This window comes from Rissa tridactyla, chromosome 22 (assembly GCF_028500815.1).
Source record: "Rissa tridactyla isolate bRisTri1 chromosome 22, bRisTri1.patW.cur.20221130, whole genome shotgun sequence".
Lineage (NCBI taxonomy): Eukaryota > Metazoa > Chordata > Aves > Charadriiformes > Laridae > Rissa > Rissa tridactyla.
This window is the reverse complement of record NC_071487.1, coordinates 3,976,497-3,989,686: the sequence shown is the minus strand read 5'-3', so window position 1 is coordinate 3,989,686 and position 13,190 is coordinate 3,976,497. Positions and strand designations below refer to the sequence as shown.

The following is a 13,190-nucleotide window of genomic DNA, read 5'->3' as shown; positions in this document are numbered from 1 at the left end:
GATGAAATCTGCCAGAAGGAGAAGGGCTCCTGACACAGAGGTGTCTCCTCATCGCCTATAGATTAACTCCTCGGCGCCGGCATCCCGGCTGGGCGATAGGTCACAGACCCCCACGACACCATCACCTCTATTTTCCATCCCTCTCGTTCCTCCCAGAGACTCTCAACCACATTGTGGCTGGACCATCAAACCTCTCCCTTGGGTACGGTGCGACCCCTCCACCCCTGCCCTGCCACCCTGCCACACAGCCCAGCCCCTTCCCTCCCCAGGAGGAGCTGGGGGGGGGGGGTTGGGGGGGCCACTGGGAGGGGGCAGAGCACAGGGAGCCCCAACATTCCATCCTGGAGATGCCAAAGAGTCCTTAGCAGCGGAGAGACTGAGGGGACCCACCATGGCGCTGCCACCTCGGCAGCTCCCACCGCGTGGCCCCCGTGCTCCCCCGGCGCTCCAGAGCCATCAGGCTTTCATGCTCCCGCAAACCTTCTACCCCCAAGGCAGGGAACGACCCCGACCCGCAGCCCGGGGACGCTCTCGGGGCCAAGAGCGCAGGAGGTGACCATGGCTCCTGTCTCTCTTCCAGGCACAGCCACCCTCTTCCCACCAACCAGGCAGCAGCAGCCATTCCCTGCAGCCTGGGGACCCCCAGTGGGGGTGGCCCCACAGGCCCCACCACCAGGTATGGCACCCCTGTCCCCTCTGCCACCCCAGCACCTTTGTGTCCAAGAACCCTGGTGACCTTCAGCCTCCCCCTCCCCTCTCCATGGTCACCTTCAGCTTCCCATCTTTCCTGTTCCCCCACCAGCAGTTCTGGCACGGGGGCTCAGCAAGCCCGGCTGAGCGTCCCTGCCCTCACCTGCCCAATGAATCCCATTTCCAGAGAATATTCCCAATAATTGGGGCCACCCCTTGGGGCCAAGAGCGCAGGAGGTGACTGCTGGCCATGGCTCCTGTCTCTCTTCCAGGCGCAGCCACCCTGTTCCCAACCTCCGGGCAGCAGCAGCAATTCCCTGCAGCCTGGGCACCCCCACTGGGGGCGGCCCCACAGGCCCCACCACCAGGTATGGCACCCCTGTCCCCTCTGCCACCCTGACACCATCAGCACCCTGATGGCCATGGGGGTGGCTCAGAGCGTGCCCTGGAGGGTGCCCCCAGCCCAGCACGGCTCCCTCCCACCCACACAGGGCTGCACAGGGCCCCATGCAGCTGCTGCTTCGACCCGCGCTTCTTCCACATCAACTGGACCGTCACCAACGTGCCTGCGCCGGCCACCACCACCCTCAGCCACAGCACCGCTGCTCCGCCGGGCGCTGCCCTGTGGGGCGCCGGGGGCTGGGGGACCCTCCCGGCCTGGGCAGCCCCTGGCACTCCTCAGGGACAACCACCACCACCCCAACTGGCACAGGTCCCTGCTGACGGCCACCAGGGCACAGCGGTGCCTGCAGCCCCCCCGCTGCTGCCCACTTCCATCCCCGGACGCCAGCATCTCAAGGGACAGCCTGTAGGCACCAATATCTCTGGCACGGCCACCACCACGGGGGCACCCCCTGCCAGCAGCATCCCCACGGGCACCCACGTCCCCCCCAGCCCCGCTGCTGCCTCCCACAAAGAAGCTCCTGGCGACCCGGCTGACAACACTGAAGTCACCGAGGACATGCTCCTCCAAGAGGCCCTCAGGCTCTTTGGTTCCTCCCCGGACGTGGTGGAGGTTGCCCAGGACCCTGACACCACCATCACCACACCTGGGGACCCCGGTGACACCGGCAGAGAGGGGAGAGCAGTGGCCCCAGCACCCACTGAGTTGCCAACCTCCATCCCTGTCTTCGAGAACACCAAGGAATGGTCCTCAGAGACCAACAGCTCCAGCAGGGCCTCCCCCGCGCAGACACCCTTGGGCAGCGACATCTCCTCGAGCACCATCAGCTCCCCAAAAAGCAACAGCTCCCCAAAGTGCAACATCTCTCCGACAAGCGACAGCTCCTCAGATCACCACATCTCCCCGCAGCGCGACTTCTCCCCAAAAAGTGACACTTCCTCAGAGCAGGACATCTCAGAGTGCAACATCATCTCCCCAAAGAGTGACATCTCCTGGAGCAGAGACAAGCCCTCCAAGAGCGACAACTCCTCTGAGAGCGACGTCCCCACCAGCCCCTCTGCTGTCCCCCACAGCCAAGTCATCGGGGGCGCAGCCAGCCACCCTGCAGTGCCCCAGGAGGTGCCTCTCGAGGAGGCCCTGAGGCTCTTTGACTGCGACCCTGGTGGCACCGGCGCAGCTGCCACCCTCTGTGACACGGCCAGCCACCCTGCAGTGCCCCAGGAGGTGCCTCTTGAGGAGGCCCTGAGGCTCTTCGACTGTGACCCCGGTGGCACCAGCGAGGCTGCCACCCTCTGTGACATGCCCGGCCACCTTGCAGTGCCCCACCAGGTGCCTCTCGAGGAGGCCCTGAGGCTCTTCGACTGCAACCCCAGTGGCACCAGCGAGGCTGCCACCCTCTGTGACATGCCCGGCCACCTTGCAGTGCCCCACCAGGTGCCTCTCGAGGAGGCCCTGAGGCTCTTCGACTGCAACCCCAGTGGCACCAGCGAGGCTGCCACCCTCTGTGACATGCCCAGCCACCTTGCAGTGCCCCACCAGGTGCCTCTCGAGGAGGCCCTGAGGCTCTTCGACTGTGACCCCAGTGGCACCGGCGAAGCTGCCCCAATCTGTGACATCACCTCCCTCTCGCTGCCCGAGGAGCTGCTGATGCCTGACTACAGCATGGAGGAGACCATGGAGGCCATCAGCATCCTGGAAGACTTCCTCTACGGGACAGAGTCCCAGGAACCATTGGGCGACACAGGGATGGAGCTGTTGCCGACCCAGCCCGCCATGGCAGACAAGCAGGGAATGAAGCAGGGGATGAGCTCACTGTCGCTGCCACCAGCCCAGCCCACCACGGCAGAGAAGCAGGGAACGAAGCGGGGGATGAGCTCACTGTCGCTGCCACCAGCCCAGCCCACCATGGCAAAGAAGCAGGGGACGAGCTCACTGTTGCTGCCACCCAGCAAGCGCAGGGCTCTGGCGGGCAGCCCAAGGGTGGCCGGGGGGAAGATACCCCCCTCAGTGAGGAGACGGAGATGATGGGGGGCGGAGGGTAGGTTGTATTTAGGGGAAGCGGGGCAGATTTAAGGGAGGGGACTGTATCTGGGGGGATGGTGTGTTTGGGTGAGGGGGATGCATTTGAAGGGGGGTAGTAGATTTTGAGGGATGGGGGGGGGGGGATGTGTTTATGGGCGGGTGGGACATTTGAGGAGAGGGTACTGTATTTGGGGGTGGGTGGGGGGAGGGATGTGTTTAGGGGAGGAGGGCTTAGAGTGGCTTTGTTAGGACTGTTTCTCTCGTGTTTTTCCATTAAAAGTTGTTTCTCCAGCCCCGCTCCGTGCCTGTCTGGGAGGGGAGGGAGCGTGGAGGGCAGCAGGAATCGGCCCCCACCAGGTGCCACAGCCCTGCTGAAGGGGGATTTTCGTTAATATTTGTCCCTTGTTTAACTTGGACATTCAAGCAGATGAACTTTTTCTGACTTACTTCTCCCTATATATATATATGTATCAATCACACTTTCCTGCAATCAGCCTTTCCTTTTCTCCTGACTTGGTCTTTCCCAGCGAGTTCTTGGGTAGTGGTTTTCTTCAAAGCTGCTTTAGTGCTGCTGAAGGATGTTGAAGCAACAGCTCTGGCGATCCAAGCACTGTACTCGCCCATGAAAGCCTTCCAGCTCAGGCAGCCGCAACGCAGGATTCACAGCTCCTCGCTCCCCTGGACATGCTTCCAACCTCCGTATGACCCGATTCTATGACTATGGAGCTGGAGAGGCTGCAACCAGGGTCCCAAACGCATGGGGAAGTTGTGGCAGCTATAGGGGAGGAAGCAGAGGTCAGCGAGTGCCATCTCACACCAAACACCCCACACTTGTCACATCACTCTGTCTTTCAGTCTGAACTCCCACCCACACACCAAACACAAGGACAGACTTTGCACTCCGGCCACTCTCATGAGCACCAGCCCTTGCTCGCTGCATTAGCAGCACAGCCTCCTTCATACACCCACCAGGAACGTGTGGCAGCACCAAACATCTGCAGTGAGTTTTGTGTTGGCTACAGCCCATGTCAGAGACCAGGGGGCTTTGTCCCATGGCTCCTCCATCCATCCTGCAGCCTGCCCACAGCAGGAAGAAGGCACAACGGCCTGCACCAAAGGAGGAGAAAAAAACAGTTCCTCCCATGGGGCACCAGCAGCCAAAACACAAAGCCCTCTCACACCTCTGCTGGGCTGGGCTTGAAAATCCTTCCAAGGGGTAATGTGGAAAACCCTGTTGCCGGAGCAGCACCAACAGAATTCTGCCCACGGGACAGCTTCAAGCAGATTTACACCTCTGTGCAATGGGAGACGGCTGAGCCCTGAGCAACCAGGCCTCGCATTTACTGCTTAAAAAAACCCCACATTAAAAAAGCCCACACCAAGCGCCCCGCATCTCTGCAGAGAGCTCCACCTTCTCCAGCTGACAGCCAGCAGGAGGCAGAAGAGCCAAAGCCCCAAAGCACAGAACCCCTCAGAGGTCACCAGATGGGGGCCTCTAGGGGGGTTGCTCTGTCCCTCGAGCCAGGATGAGCCCTGCTCCCCCGGCACAGCAGCTGCTGCTCATCCCGAACGCCTCACAGGTCAGCACCCAGGAGGTGCCCCAAAACACAGGCCCTCAGGAGCCACAACATGGGACGACACCTCTCCCCGGTGCAAGGGCCACACACGGGCCGCCCCGCGCCGCCCCTCCCCACACGGACAGCCCCTCCCCCGGGGGTCCTGCCCCCACGGCCAGGCCCTTCCTGAGGGCCGCCCCCAGCCCCTGCTCCCCCGCAGAGCGCTCAGAGCCTCCCGCAGCCGGACGGACACTGACCTCAGCGGCGCTGCGACCCCTCACACAGCCCGGCCGACCGCCGGCCCCGGCCCGGCCACACACAAACCCCAGCCCCGCCGCCGCTCTGAGGCGCCCTGGCCGCCGCCGGGCCTTTTATACCCGCCCCGCACACGCGCCCCCGTCACGTGGCCCGCCCGGCCCCCGGCGTCATCCCCGCGTGCGGCAGCGGTGGCGTCCGGGGTGGCGCCGGTCCGCGCCCGGTGAGTGTGGGCCCAGGGCGGCCCCGGCCCCTCCATAGCGTCCCCGGTCCGTGCCCGGGCCCACCATAATTCCCCGGTCCGTGCCAGGCCACTCCATAACCCGCCGGTACGTGCCCAGACCCCCCATAACCCCCCGGGTACATGTATGGCCCCCCCATAACCCCCTCCCGGTACATGCCAAGCCTCTCCATTACCCCCCCAGTACATGCCCGGCCCCGCTGTCCCCCCAGCAGCCCCCTGTCCCCCATCTCCCTGTCACACCACTCCCCCCATGGCTGGGGTGACAGGGGTGCGGTGTCTCCGCAGGTTCCTCACCTCCAAGGAGCAGTTCCATGCCTACCTGCGGGCCCGGGGCGAGCCCAGCGGCGGGGGTGAGGAGGAGGAGGAGGAGGAAGAGAAGGTCAAGGAGGAGGAGGAGGTCGGCAGCTGCCAGAGCGAGCCCCCCACCAAACGGGTGAAGTCAGAGGACCTCGGTCAGGACGGGGAAAGCTGAGAGGATGCGGGAGCAGCGGAGAAGGAGCCCGCGGAGCGGAAGCGGGCCCGGGGGCAGAACAAGAGCAGGCCGTGTATGAAGCCCAAGCGCTACGAGCAGAGCAGGCTGTGCCCGTCGGTAACGCAGGTAGGGTGCACGGGCCCTGCTACATGCCGCATGAGCTGAGCGGGACAAGTAAAGTGTCAGCTTCCCTGAAGCGGTAGTGCTAAAATGTCCCCTCAAGTGGGTATGTGACTGTCCTTCTGTGGCACGTTACAGCAGTCGGCTTCCTGGGAGCGTTTTGTGGGGCACCCAACATCACCCGGGGAGTGTTGGGTGCTTGGAGTAGTTCTGGCTCCTCTCTGGGCCGGGGCAGACACAGGCTCACCTCGCTTGTGCTGGAGGGCACAGCCGTGCCCGGGCAGGCGAGCGGAGGGCAGAGGTTTTAACCTCCTCTTTATTGTTTCAAGGGGTGTGTGGAGAAGTGCTACTTTGGCCCACGGTGCCGCTTCCTTCATGACATCGGCGAGTACGTGGCCGCGAAGCCGGCTGAGCTGGGGCACAGCTGCCTGCTCTTCGAAACCTTCGGCAAGTGCATTTACGGCATCACTTGCCGCTTTGCCCAGGCCCACCTCGGGGATGGCTACCAGAACATCGTCAACACGGACCTGGCCAAGCAGTGGGAAGGAAAGTCGCTGGTGAGGAACAACCTTTCCAAGGAGCTCCAGCACCAGCTGCGCAAGAGGAAGTTTAGCTTCAGGAAGGCTGACGAGTACCTCCGTGGTCTGGGCAAGCCCCACAGGGATGGTGGGAAGGGAGGCAAAGCCACGGAGCGTTCCGCAGAGGAGCAAGAGGTGTCCAACTGCACAACAGCCCAGGAGGGGCTGGGAGACGGTCCTGAATGTCCTGCGCTACCGGAGCAGGGGGAAGATCCCAAACCAGACGCCTTGCAGAGTCCCACCGCCGGTGAGGAGGCTTCCTCCGTGAAAACGGTGGGCCCGGTGACAGATGAAAGTACATCCAAAGGGATCCTTTACCTGGTGGTGTTGCCTTTGCTGGAGCACGTTCCTCCGGTGCTCCCCTTCTGCCCTGCCTCCTCCGGGGCGCTCGCTGAGGTCTCTCTGTGACTTTCTTCTCCAGCTTCACGGCCGATCCAGGGAGCAGCGGTACACGAGGGGTGCTGACTGGGACTACATAGCAGAATGTGCGAAAATCGCAAGCCCCATGCCCCTTTTTGGTAGGTGTTTCTGTTCTTTGGTCACGTGGACTGAAAGTGCCACATGTTTCATTCGAAAAAACTTTAAATAATTAAAAACCAGGCTCCCACGGACATTTAAGCTGGGGGAAAGGTTGGAGGATCCGTATTGCTGGTGGTGGTACGATGGAGTGAATTACCAGCAGCTCTTGCGCAGCCCAGCTCTGCCCGTGTGCTGGGGGCCAGGCGGGACAGCACTGAGCGGAGCAGGAGGGAAGGGACAGGCAGGACACAAACCCCTTGGTTTTTAGCAGGTGCTTTCTCCCTTGGGCACCGCGGCACTGACAGCCCCAGCTGAACCTGCCGGGTAGGAGTTGGGAGTGGAGCAGAAGAGAGGAGAAACCTCTCCTTTTCCTCGTAAGGGAACATTAATCCGAAACATCCCTGGGAGCCTCCAAACGTGAGCCCCGGAGCCTCTTTGGACACTCTGGCCTTTGGACCCTGTGTCCATTTTGAGTTTTATCCCATGCCTGCATTAACTCATTGTGACTTGTCCTCGTGTAGCGCTTTGACCTCTGCCTTCTCCCTTCCTTCCGGACAGGAAACGGTGATATTTTGTCTTACGAAGATGCTGATCGGGCCATGCAGATGGGTGTGTCGGGAATTATGATTGCAAGGCAAGTGCCTGTGTTTCCCCTTTGCTTCTGAGCTCTATTGGTGCAAGAGTAAAAAAGGAATTTAAAAAAAGACCTAAACAAACCCAACACAGGAGAAGTTTCCTCCTTGCGAAACTACTCTTTAAAACTTGGTAAAATCAGTTTGCGTCTGGGGGAACTAACAGCAGCTTCCTATTGAAATTGGAAAAGGAAATTAAAGCAGCGTTGGCTGGCAAATAAGTGCTGGAAGGTCTCTTAAATGAGCTGGCGTCTTCAGAAGCATCAGTCACGGGAATAACAAAGCACGTTTCTTTTTGTCTCCAGGGGGGCACTCATCAAACCGTGGCTTTTCACTGAAATTAAGGAGCAGAGACACTGGGATATCTCCTCCAGCGAGAGATTTGATATCCTCAAAGACTTCACCAACTATGGCCTTGAGCACTGGGGGTCGGATACTCAGGGAGTGGAGAAGACCAGGAAGTTCCTGCTGGAATGGCTCTCGTTCCTGTGCAGGTGAGAGGAGCCGAGAGGAGCTTTACCCCAGCAAGCCTGTGTCACTTGAACAATAGCACACAGCGCCGTTGCGTTCCATTGCAGGTATATTCCAGTTGGCTTATTAGAACACCTACCTCAGAAAATTAACGAGCGGCCGCCTTACTACGTGGGGAGAGACTATCTGGAGACACTGATGGCGAGCCAAAACGTGGACGACTGGATTAGAATAAGGTAATAAAGCACAGAATTTCATTTAAATTGCTAGGAAGGGACGTCGCAGAGCCCCACAAAGTCCCTGTGCCTGCGTGCAGCCTCCAGAGAGAGGGTGATGACGCTTTCCCATCGGTTAGAGAGGTTGTGAGGAAGCAGCGAGGGTTAACCAGGGCTTCACTTCGAGGTTTTAACTGAGCTTGAAGCTGCCACAAAGAGCTGGCTCAGTCCCTGTATCTGCTTCAGCAGGTCGTCCTGTGCCCGCTGCAAAGCGAGAAGAGCTGCCTCTCTCATGACACGCTCTTCATCCCAGGACAGTCGTAGGGAGCAACAGAGGAGAGCGCAGCGCTGGGATGTCTCAGGCTTTCAGCATCACGTCCCTCCGGGCTCTGCCCGCACAGTCCCACCCTGCCGGGCCCGTGCAGATGCCAAGCAGGAAGCGGTGCCCATCCCCAGGTTAGGAGAGCTGAGCGTTTTCCCCATTTTTCATTACCCGATTTCTGAGTTCACGCAACACAGTGCAGGAAACTGGTTTTCTCCCCACCTACGAGTCCTCAGGCACTGGCTTGAAATGACTTTGCAAGCTCAAAGGCAGCTAAAAGGAGAGCTGGAGCAGCCAGCTGCTATTTCCCGTCTCACGGAAACAGAGACTAGCAGAAATAGAGCATGGCTACGGCCTTCTCTGGTTTTGCCAATCCTCATCCCTTTGGTCAGTGCTGGCAACAGCTGCCTGAAACCACGTTACCAGTACATCGAGTGGGATCCGGATTCTTAAATGTCATTTTCCAAGTGGAACCTGCCCGCATTAGGCTGCACGAAGCTTTGTAACCTGTGGTCTTTACAGTGCCAGGTAACAGCCATTTATAGCCGTAAGAACTCAACATTTCAAAGCAATTTAGGTTTATTCCTTAACTCTCATTTGAAGGAGACGCTAACCAGGGGCCGGGTTCTCTGAGCACACTCCATTTCTGCTTTTGGGCTGTAGATCCAGGCTCCTGCTGTGCCGTGCTGTGCCCTGCTGGGCTACTCTCTCTCTGACATGTCTTACGGAAAGTCGTAGTGATGCTGCGTTGAAGCAGCCTCCAGGAAATAAGTTAAGCCTCCTTGACTGTAAAGAAAATGGCTCTGCACTGAAAATACAATGTGTGTTCCAGAGGGTGAAATAGCTGAAGCCTTAAGCAAGGACAGATCTGATCCCAATGGAACTGGCTTCCATCATTTTAGGATCTGCCCTTAATGCTTTCTGGCACTGGCAGGGTTTTGGCTCTGCACAGGCACGGCGAGAGGTGGGGAGGAGCTTTTCAGTGGCTCCTGCTGACTCTCGGCATGGCATTGCCAGGGGTGAGGCTGGTCTTCAGGTCACCAAACTTCAGAACCCGTTTTGGCATCGGTTCTGGGTGACTGCCCAGCAATAGGGGCATTGCCCTTGTCGGGAGGCTGCGTCCCTCCAGTGCTGGGGTTCAGGGTTAAAGCAACCAGGTCTGTTAGCAACCGGATCATTTTAAATCCTTGTTGGGATCCAGTGCCATGAAACCAATTAAACCTTGCAGCGGATAAAGCAAGGATGGACCCTCCGGGCTGGGATCCTGCATGGCTTCCTTAATGAGAGGAACCCAAATTAATACCAGACAAGTTAATTTTTTCATTGCTGCTGTTGGATAAAGTTTAGCTGGGAGGACTTTTTAACCTCAAAACAGACGTCTTCAGGTCAGGGCTAAATTATGCCTCCGCAGGCTGTCATTATATCATGACAGGGGCAGGTTAAAGCTCAGCACCGGAGGCGGTTTTGTGCAGCGGCCCTAAATTTTCGGGAGGGTAGAGGCTTGGTTTGACACATCTGACTGCCATCACCTTCGCTGTAGAGCCACAGGGCCATGCAACAGGGTACCGGTGGCTCTATTGTACTGGACACAAACCTCTCCTTCGTTTATTTTTTGCTTTGTTTTTGTTCTTTTCTTTCTTCTAGTGAGCTGCTGCTGGGAGCCGTAGCTACCAACTTCACCTTCCTGCCTAAACACAAGGCAAATTCCTACAGATAGGGCTGAGGAGGCCCTTTCCCGTGGCGTCGGGTCAAGAGGAGGCGTTAGGATGATGTGTGTCGAGGAACGGGGTTGTTCAGCTGCGCTCTGAAATGAAATAAAAGTTTTACGTTTTCAGAAGTTGCCTTCCCGCCCCCAGCATCGGTCCCTGCCACAAGTTACACAGCAGATGGTCTCACGCGATCCTGCAGCCAGAGGTGCCTCGCTAACAGAGAGCAATCTGTTTAATGAACAGGATACAGGCCAGGAGGGATCTCTGGCCTCCAGCTCACGGCAGTTGTCCCGGCTCCCCCACGCCACACGCTGTAGCGGGAGCGAGAGGCCTCTGTTCCTACCAGGATGTCCTCGGTAGTGCCAAATCCTCCCCAGTGCCAGGAGGGGATGAACTAACCCAGTCCCTGGGGTCCTGCAGAGCACAAAGAGACCCAGCATCTCGTCATGGGATGTTGTGCAGAATCCCGGCCTTTTCTGGGAGCATGCAGCGGTGGGTACCGTCTCCTCCCGGTGTCACGCACCCAGGGAAGGTACAGCCCCCTCCGAGGGGGACCCAGAGCTGCTTGTTTCCCAATGAGGAGACTAAAAGACCCGAGAGCAGGATTTGAGGGAGGGCTGGGCAGGGGAGCGTGCCACCGAGGGATGCTGCGTGACCTTCCCTCGCACCCTCCAGGTCCTTGTTCCTGTCTCTGCGTCACTCCAGGCAGCGCAGCACAGGCGACAGTCACAGAGGCATTTGCCGAGTGGCACAAGGAGGCTGCGGGTGCAGCTTCGTCCCCACAAAGCTCGGCTGAACCAACTTGGTCCTTTCGCCCCCTGAAAAATACTGTTGAAAGCAAAAAGCACTTGCACACAGAGCCCTGGTGGGATCCGGGGACACCCAGCCCCCCCGAGCCCCTTCCCTCCCCAGCAGGAGCTGGGGGGGCTGTTGGGGGGGCCGTTGGGAGGGGGCGGAGCACAGGGAGCCCCAACATTCCATCCTGGAGACGCCAAAGAGTCCTTAGCAGCGGAGAGACTGAGGGGACCCACCATGGCGCTGCCACCTCGGTGGCTCCCACTGCACGGCCCCCGTGCTCCCCCAGCGCCCCAGAGCCATCAGGCTTTCATGCTCCCGCAAACCTTCTACCCCCAAGGCAGGGACCGACCCCGACCCACAGCCCGGGGACGCTCTCGGGGCCAAGAGCGCAGGAGGTGACCATGGCTCCTGTCTCTCTTCCAGGCGCAGCCACCCTGTTCCCACCGCCCGGGCAGCAGCTGCTCTTCCCCACGGCCTGGGCACCCCCAGTGGGGGCGGCCCCACAGGCCCCACCACCAGGTATGGCACCCCTGTCCCCTCTGCCACCCCAACACCATTGGTGTTCAAGAACCCTGGGCACCTTCAGCCTCCCCCTCCCCTCTCCACGGTCACCTTCACCATCCCACCTCCCCTGTTCCCCCCCCGGCAGTTCTGGCACGGGGGCTCAGCAAGCCCGGCTGAGTGTCCCTGCCCTCGCCTGCCCAGTGAATCCCAGTTCCTGAGAATTTCCACAATACTTGGGGCCACCTCTCGGGGACGAGAGCCCAGGAGGTGACCGCCGGCCATGGCTCCTGTCTCTCTTCCAGGCGCAGCCACCCTGTTCCCAACCCCCGGGCAGCAGCAGCAATTCCCTGCAGCCTGGGCACCCCCAGTGGGGGCAGCCCCACAGGCCCCACCACCAGGTATGGCACCCCTGTCCCCTCTGCCACCCTGACACCATCAGCACCCTGATGGCCATGGGGGGTGGCTCGGAGGGTGCCCTGGAGGGTGCCCCCAGCCCAGCACGGCTCCCTCCCACCCACACAGGGCTGCACAGGGCCCCATGCGGCTGCTGCTGCTTCGACCCACGCTTCGGGTCCATCGACTGGACCGTCACCGACGTGCCTGCGCCGGCCACCACCACCCTCAGCCACAGCACCGCTGCTCCGCCGGGCGCTGCCCTGTGGGGCGCCGGGGGCTGGGGGACCCTCCCGGCCTGGGCAGCCCCTGGCACCCCCCAGGGACAACCAACACCGCCCCAACTGACGCAGCTCCCAGCCTACGGCCACCAGGGCACAGCGGTGCCCGCAGCCCCCCCGCTGCTGTTCAACTCCATCCCCGGACGCCAGCACCTCGAGGCCACCTCCGTGGGGGCACCCCCTGCCAGCCGCCTCCCCACGGGCACCTACTTCCCCCCCAGCCCTGCTGCTGCCCCCCACAACGAAGCTCCTGGCCACCTGGATGCCAACATTGATGTCACCGAGGACACGCTCCTCCAAGAGCCCCTCTGGCTCTTTTGTTCCTCCTTGGACACGGTGGAGGTCTCCCAGGACTCCGACACCACCATCACCACACCTGGGGACCCCGGTGGCATCATCAGAGAGGGGAGAGCAGTGGCCCCAGCACCCACTGAGTTGCCAACATCCATCCCTGCCTTGGAGAACACCAAGGAATGGTCCTCAGAGACCAACAGCTCCAGCAGGGCCTCCCCCGCGCAGACACCCCTGGGCAGCGACATCTCCTCGAGCACCATCAGCTCCCCAAAGAGCAACATCTCTCCCAGGAGCGACACCTCCTCCGAGAGCGACATCTCCCCAGAGCTCACCTTCTCCCCGAAGAACATCACCTACTCAGAGCAGGACATCACAGAATACGACACCATCTCCCTAAAGAGTGACACCTCCTCGAGCAGCGACAACTCCTGGGAGAGCGACGTCCCCCACAGCCAAGCCCTCGGGGATGCGGCCGGCCACCATGCCGTGCCCCATGAGGTGTCCCTCAAGGAGGCCCTGAGCCTCTTGGACTGTGACCCCAGTGGCACTGGCGAAGCCGCCCCCCTCTGCGACATCGACTCCCTCTCGCTGCCCGAGGACCTGCTAATGCTGGATTACAGCATGGAGGAGCTCCTGGAGGGTGCCTGCATCCTGGAAGGATTCCTCTACGGGCCAGAGGGCGACGTCCCCAGCAGCTCCTCTGCTGTCCCCA

At 60.5% G+C, this 13,190-nt stretch overlaps 2 protein-coding genes across 2 annotated transcripts in view; one reads left to right on the top strand and one right to left on the bottom strand.

Moving 5' to 3' along the window:
• Nucleotides 1-13,190, bottom strand: part of DAPK3 (death associated protein kinase 3) — a 29,526-nt gene that overhangs the window by 4,180 nt on the left and 12,156 nt on the right. The window contains exon 10 of the mRNA XM_054181798.1: nucleotides 3,563-3,890. The gene's annotated coding sequence lies outside the window, so the exon portion shown is untranslated. The remainder of the gene's footprint in view (nucleotides 1-3,562; nucleotides 3,891-13,190) is intronic.
• Nucleotides 1,652-12,107, top strand: LOC128900808 (tRNA-dihydrouridine(47) synthase [NAD(P)(+)]-like). Its single transcript, XM_054182327.1, is given in 13 exon segments — nucleotides 1,652-1,705; nucleotides 2,003-3,100; nucleotides 5,097-5,149; nucleotides 5,456-5,768; nucleotides 6,092-6,613; nucleotides 6,762-6,858; nucleotides 7,418-7,493; nucleotides 7,797-7,985; nucleotides 8,070-8,198; nucleotides 10,144-10,413; nucleotides 11,430-11,525; nucleotides 11,813-11,908; nucleotides 12,033-12,107. Coding segments are annotated over 10 exon segments (2,604 nt in total). The 3' UTR covers nucleotides 10,217-10,413; nucleotides 11,430-11,525; nucleotides 11,813-11,908; nucleotides 12,033-12,107.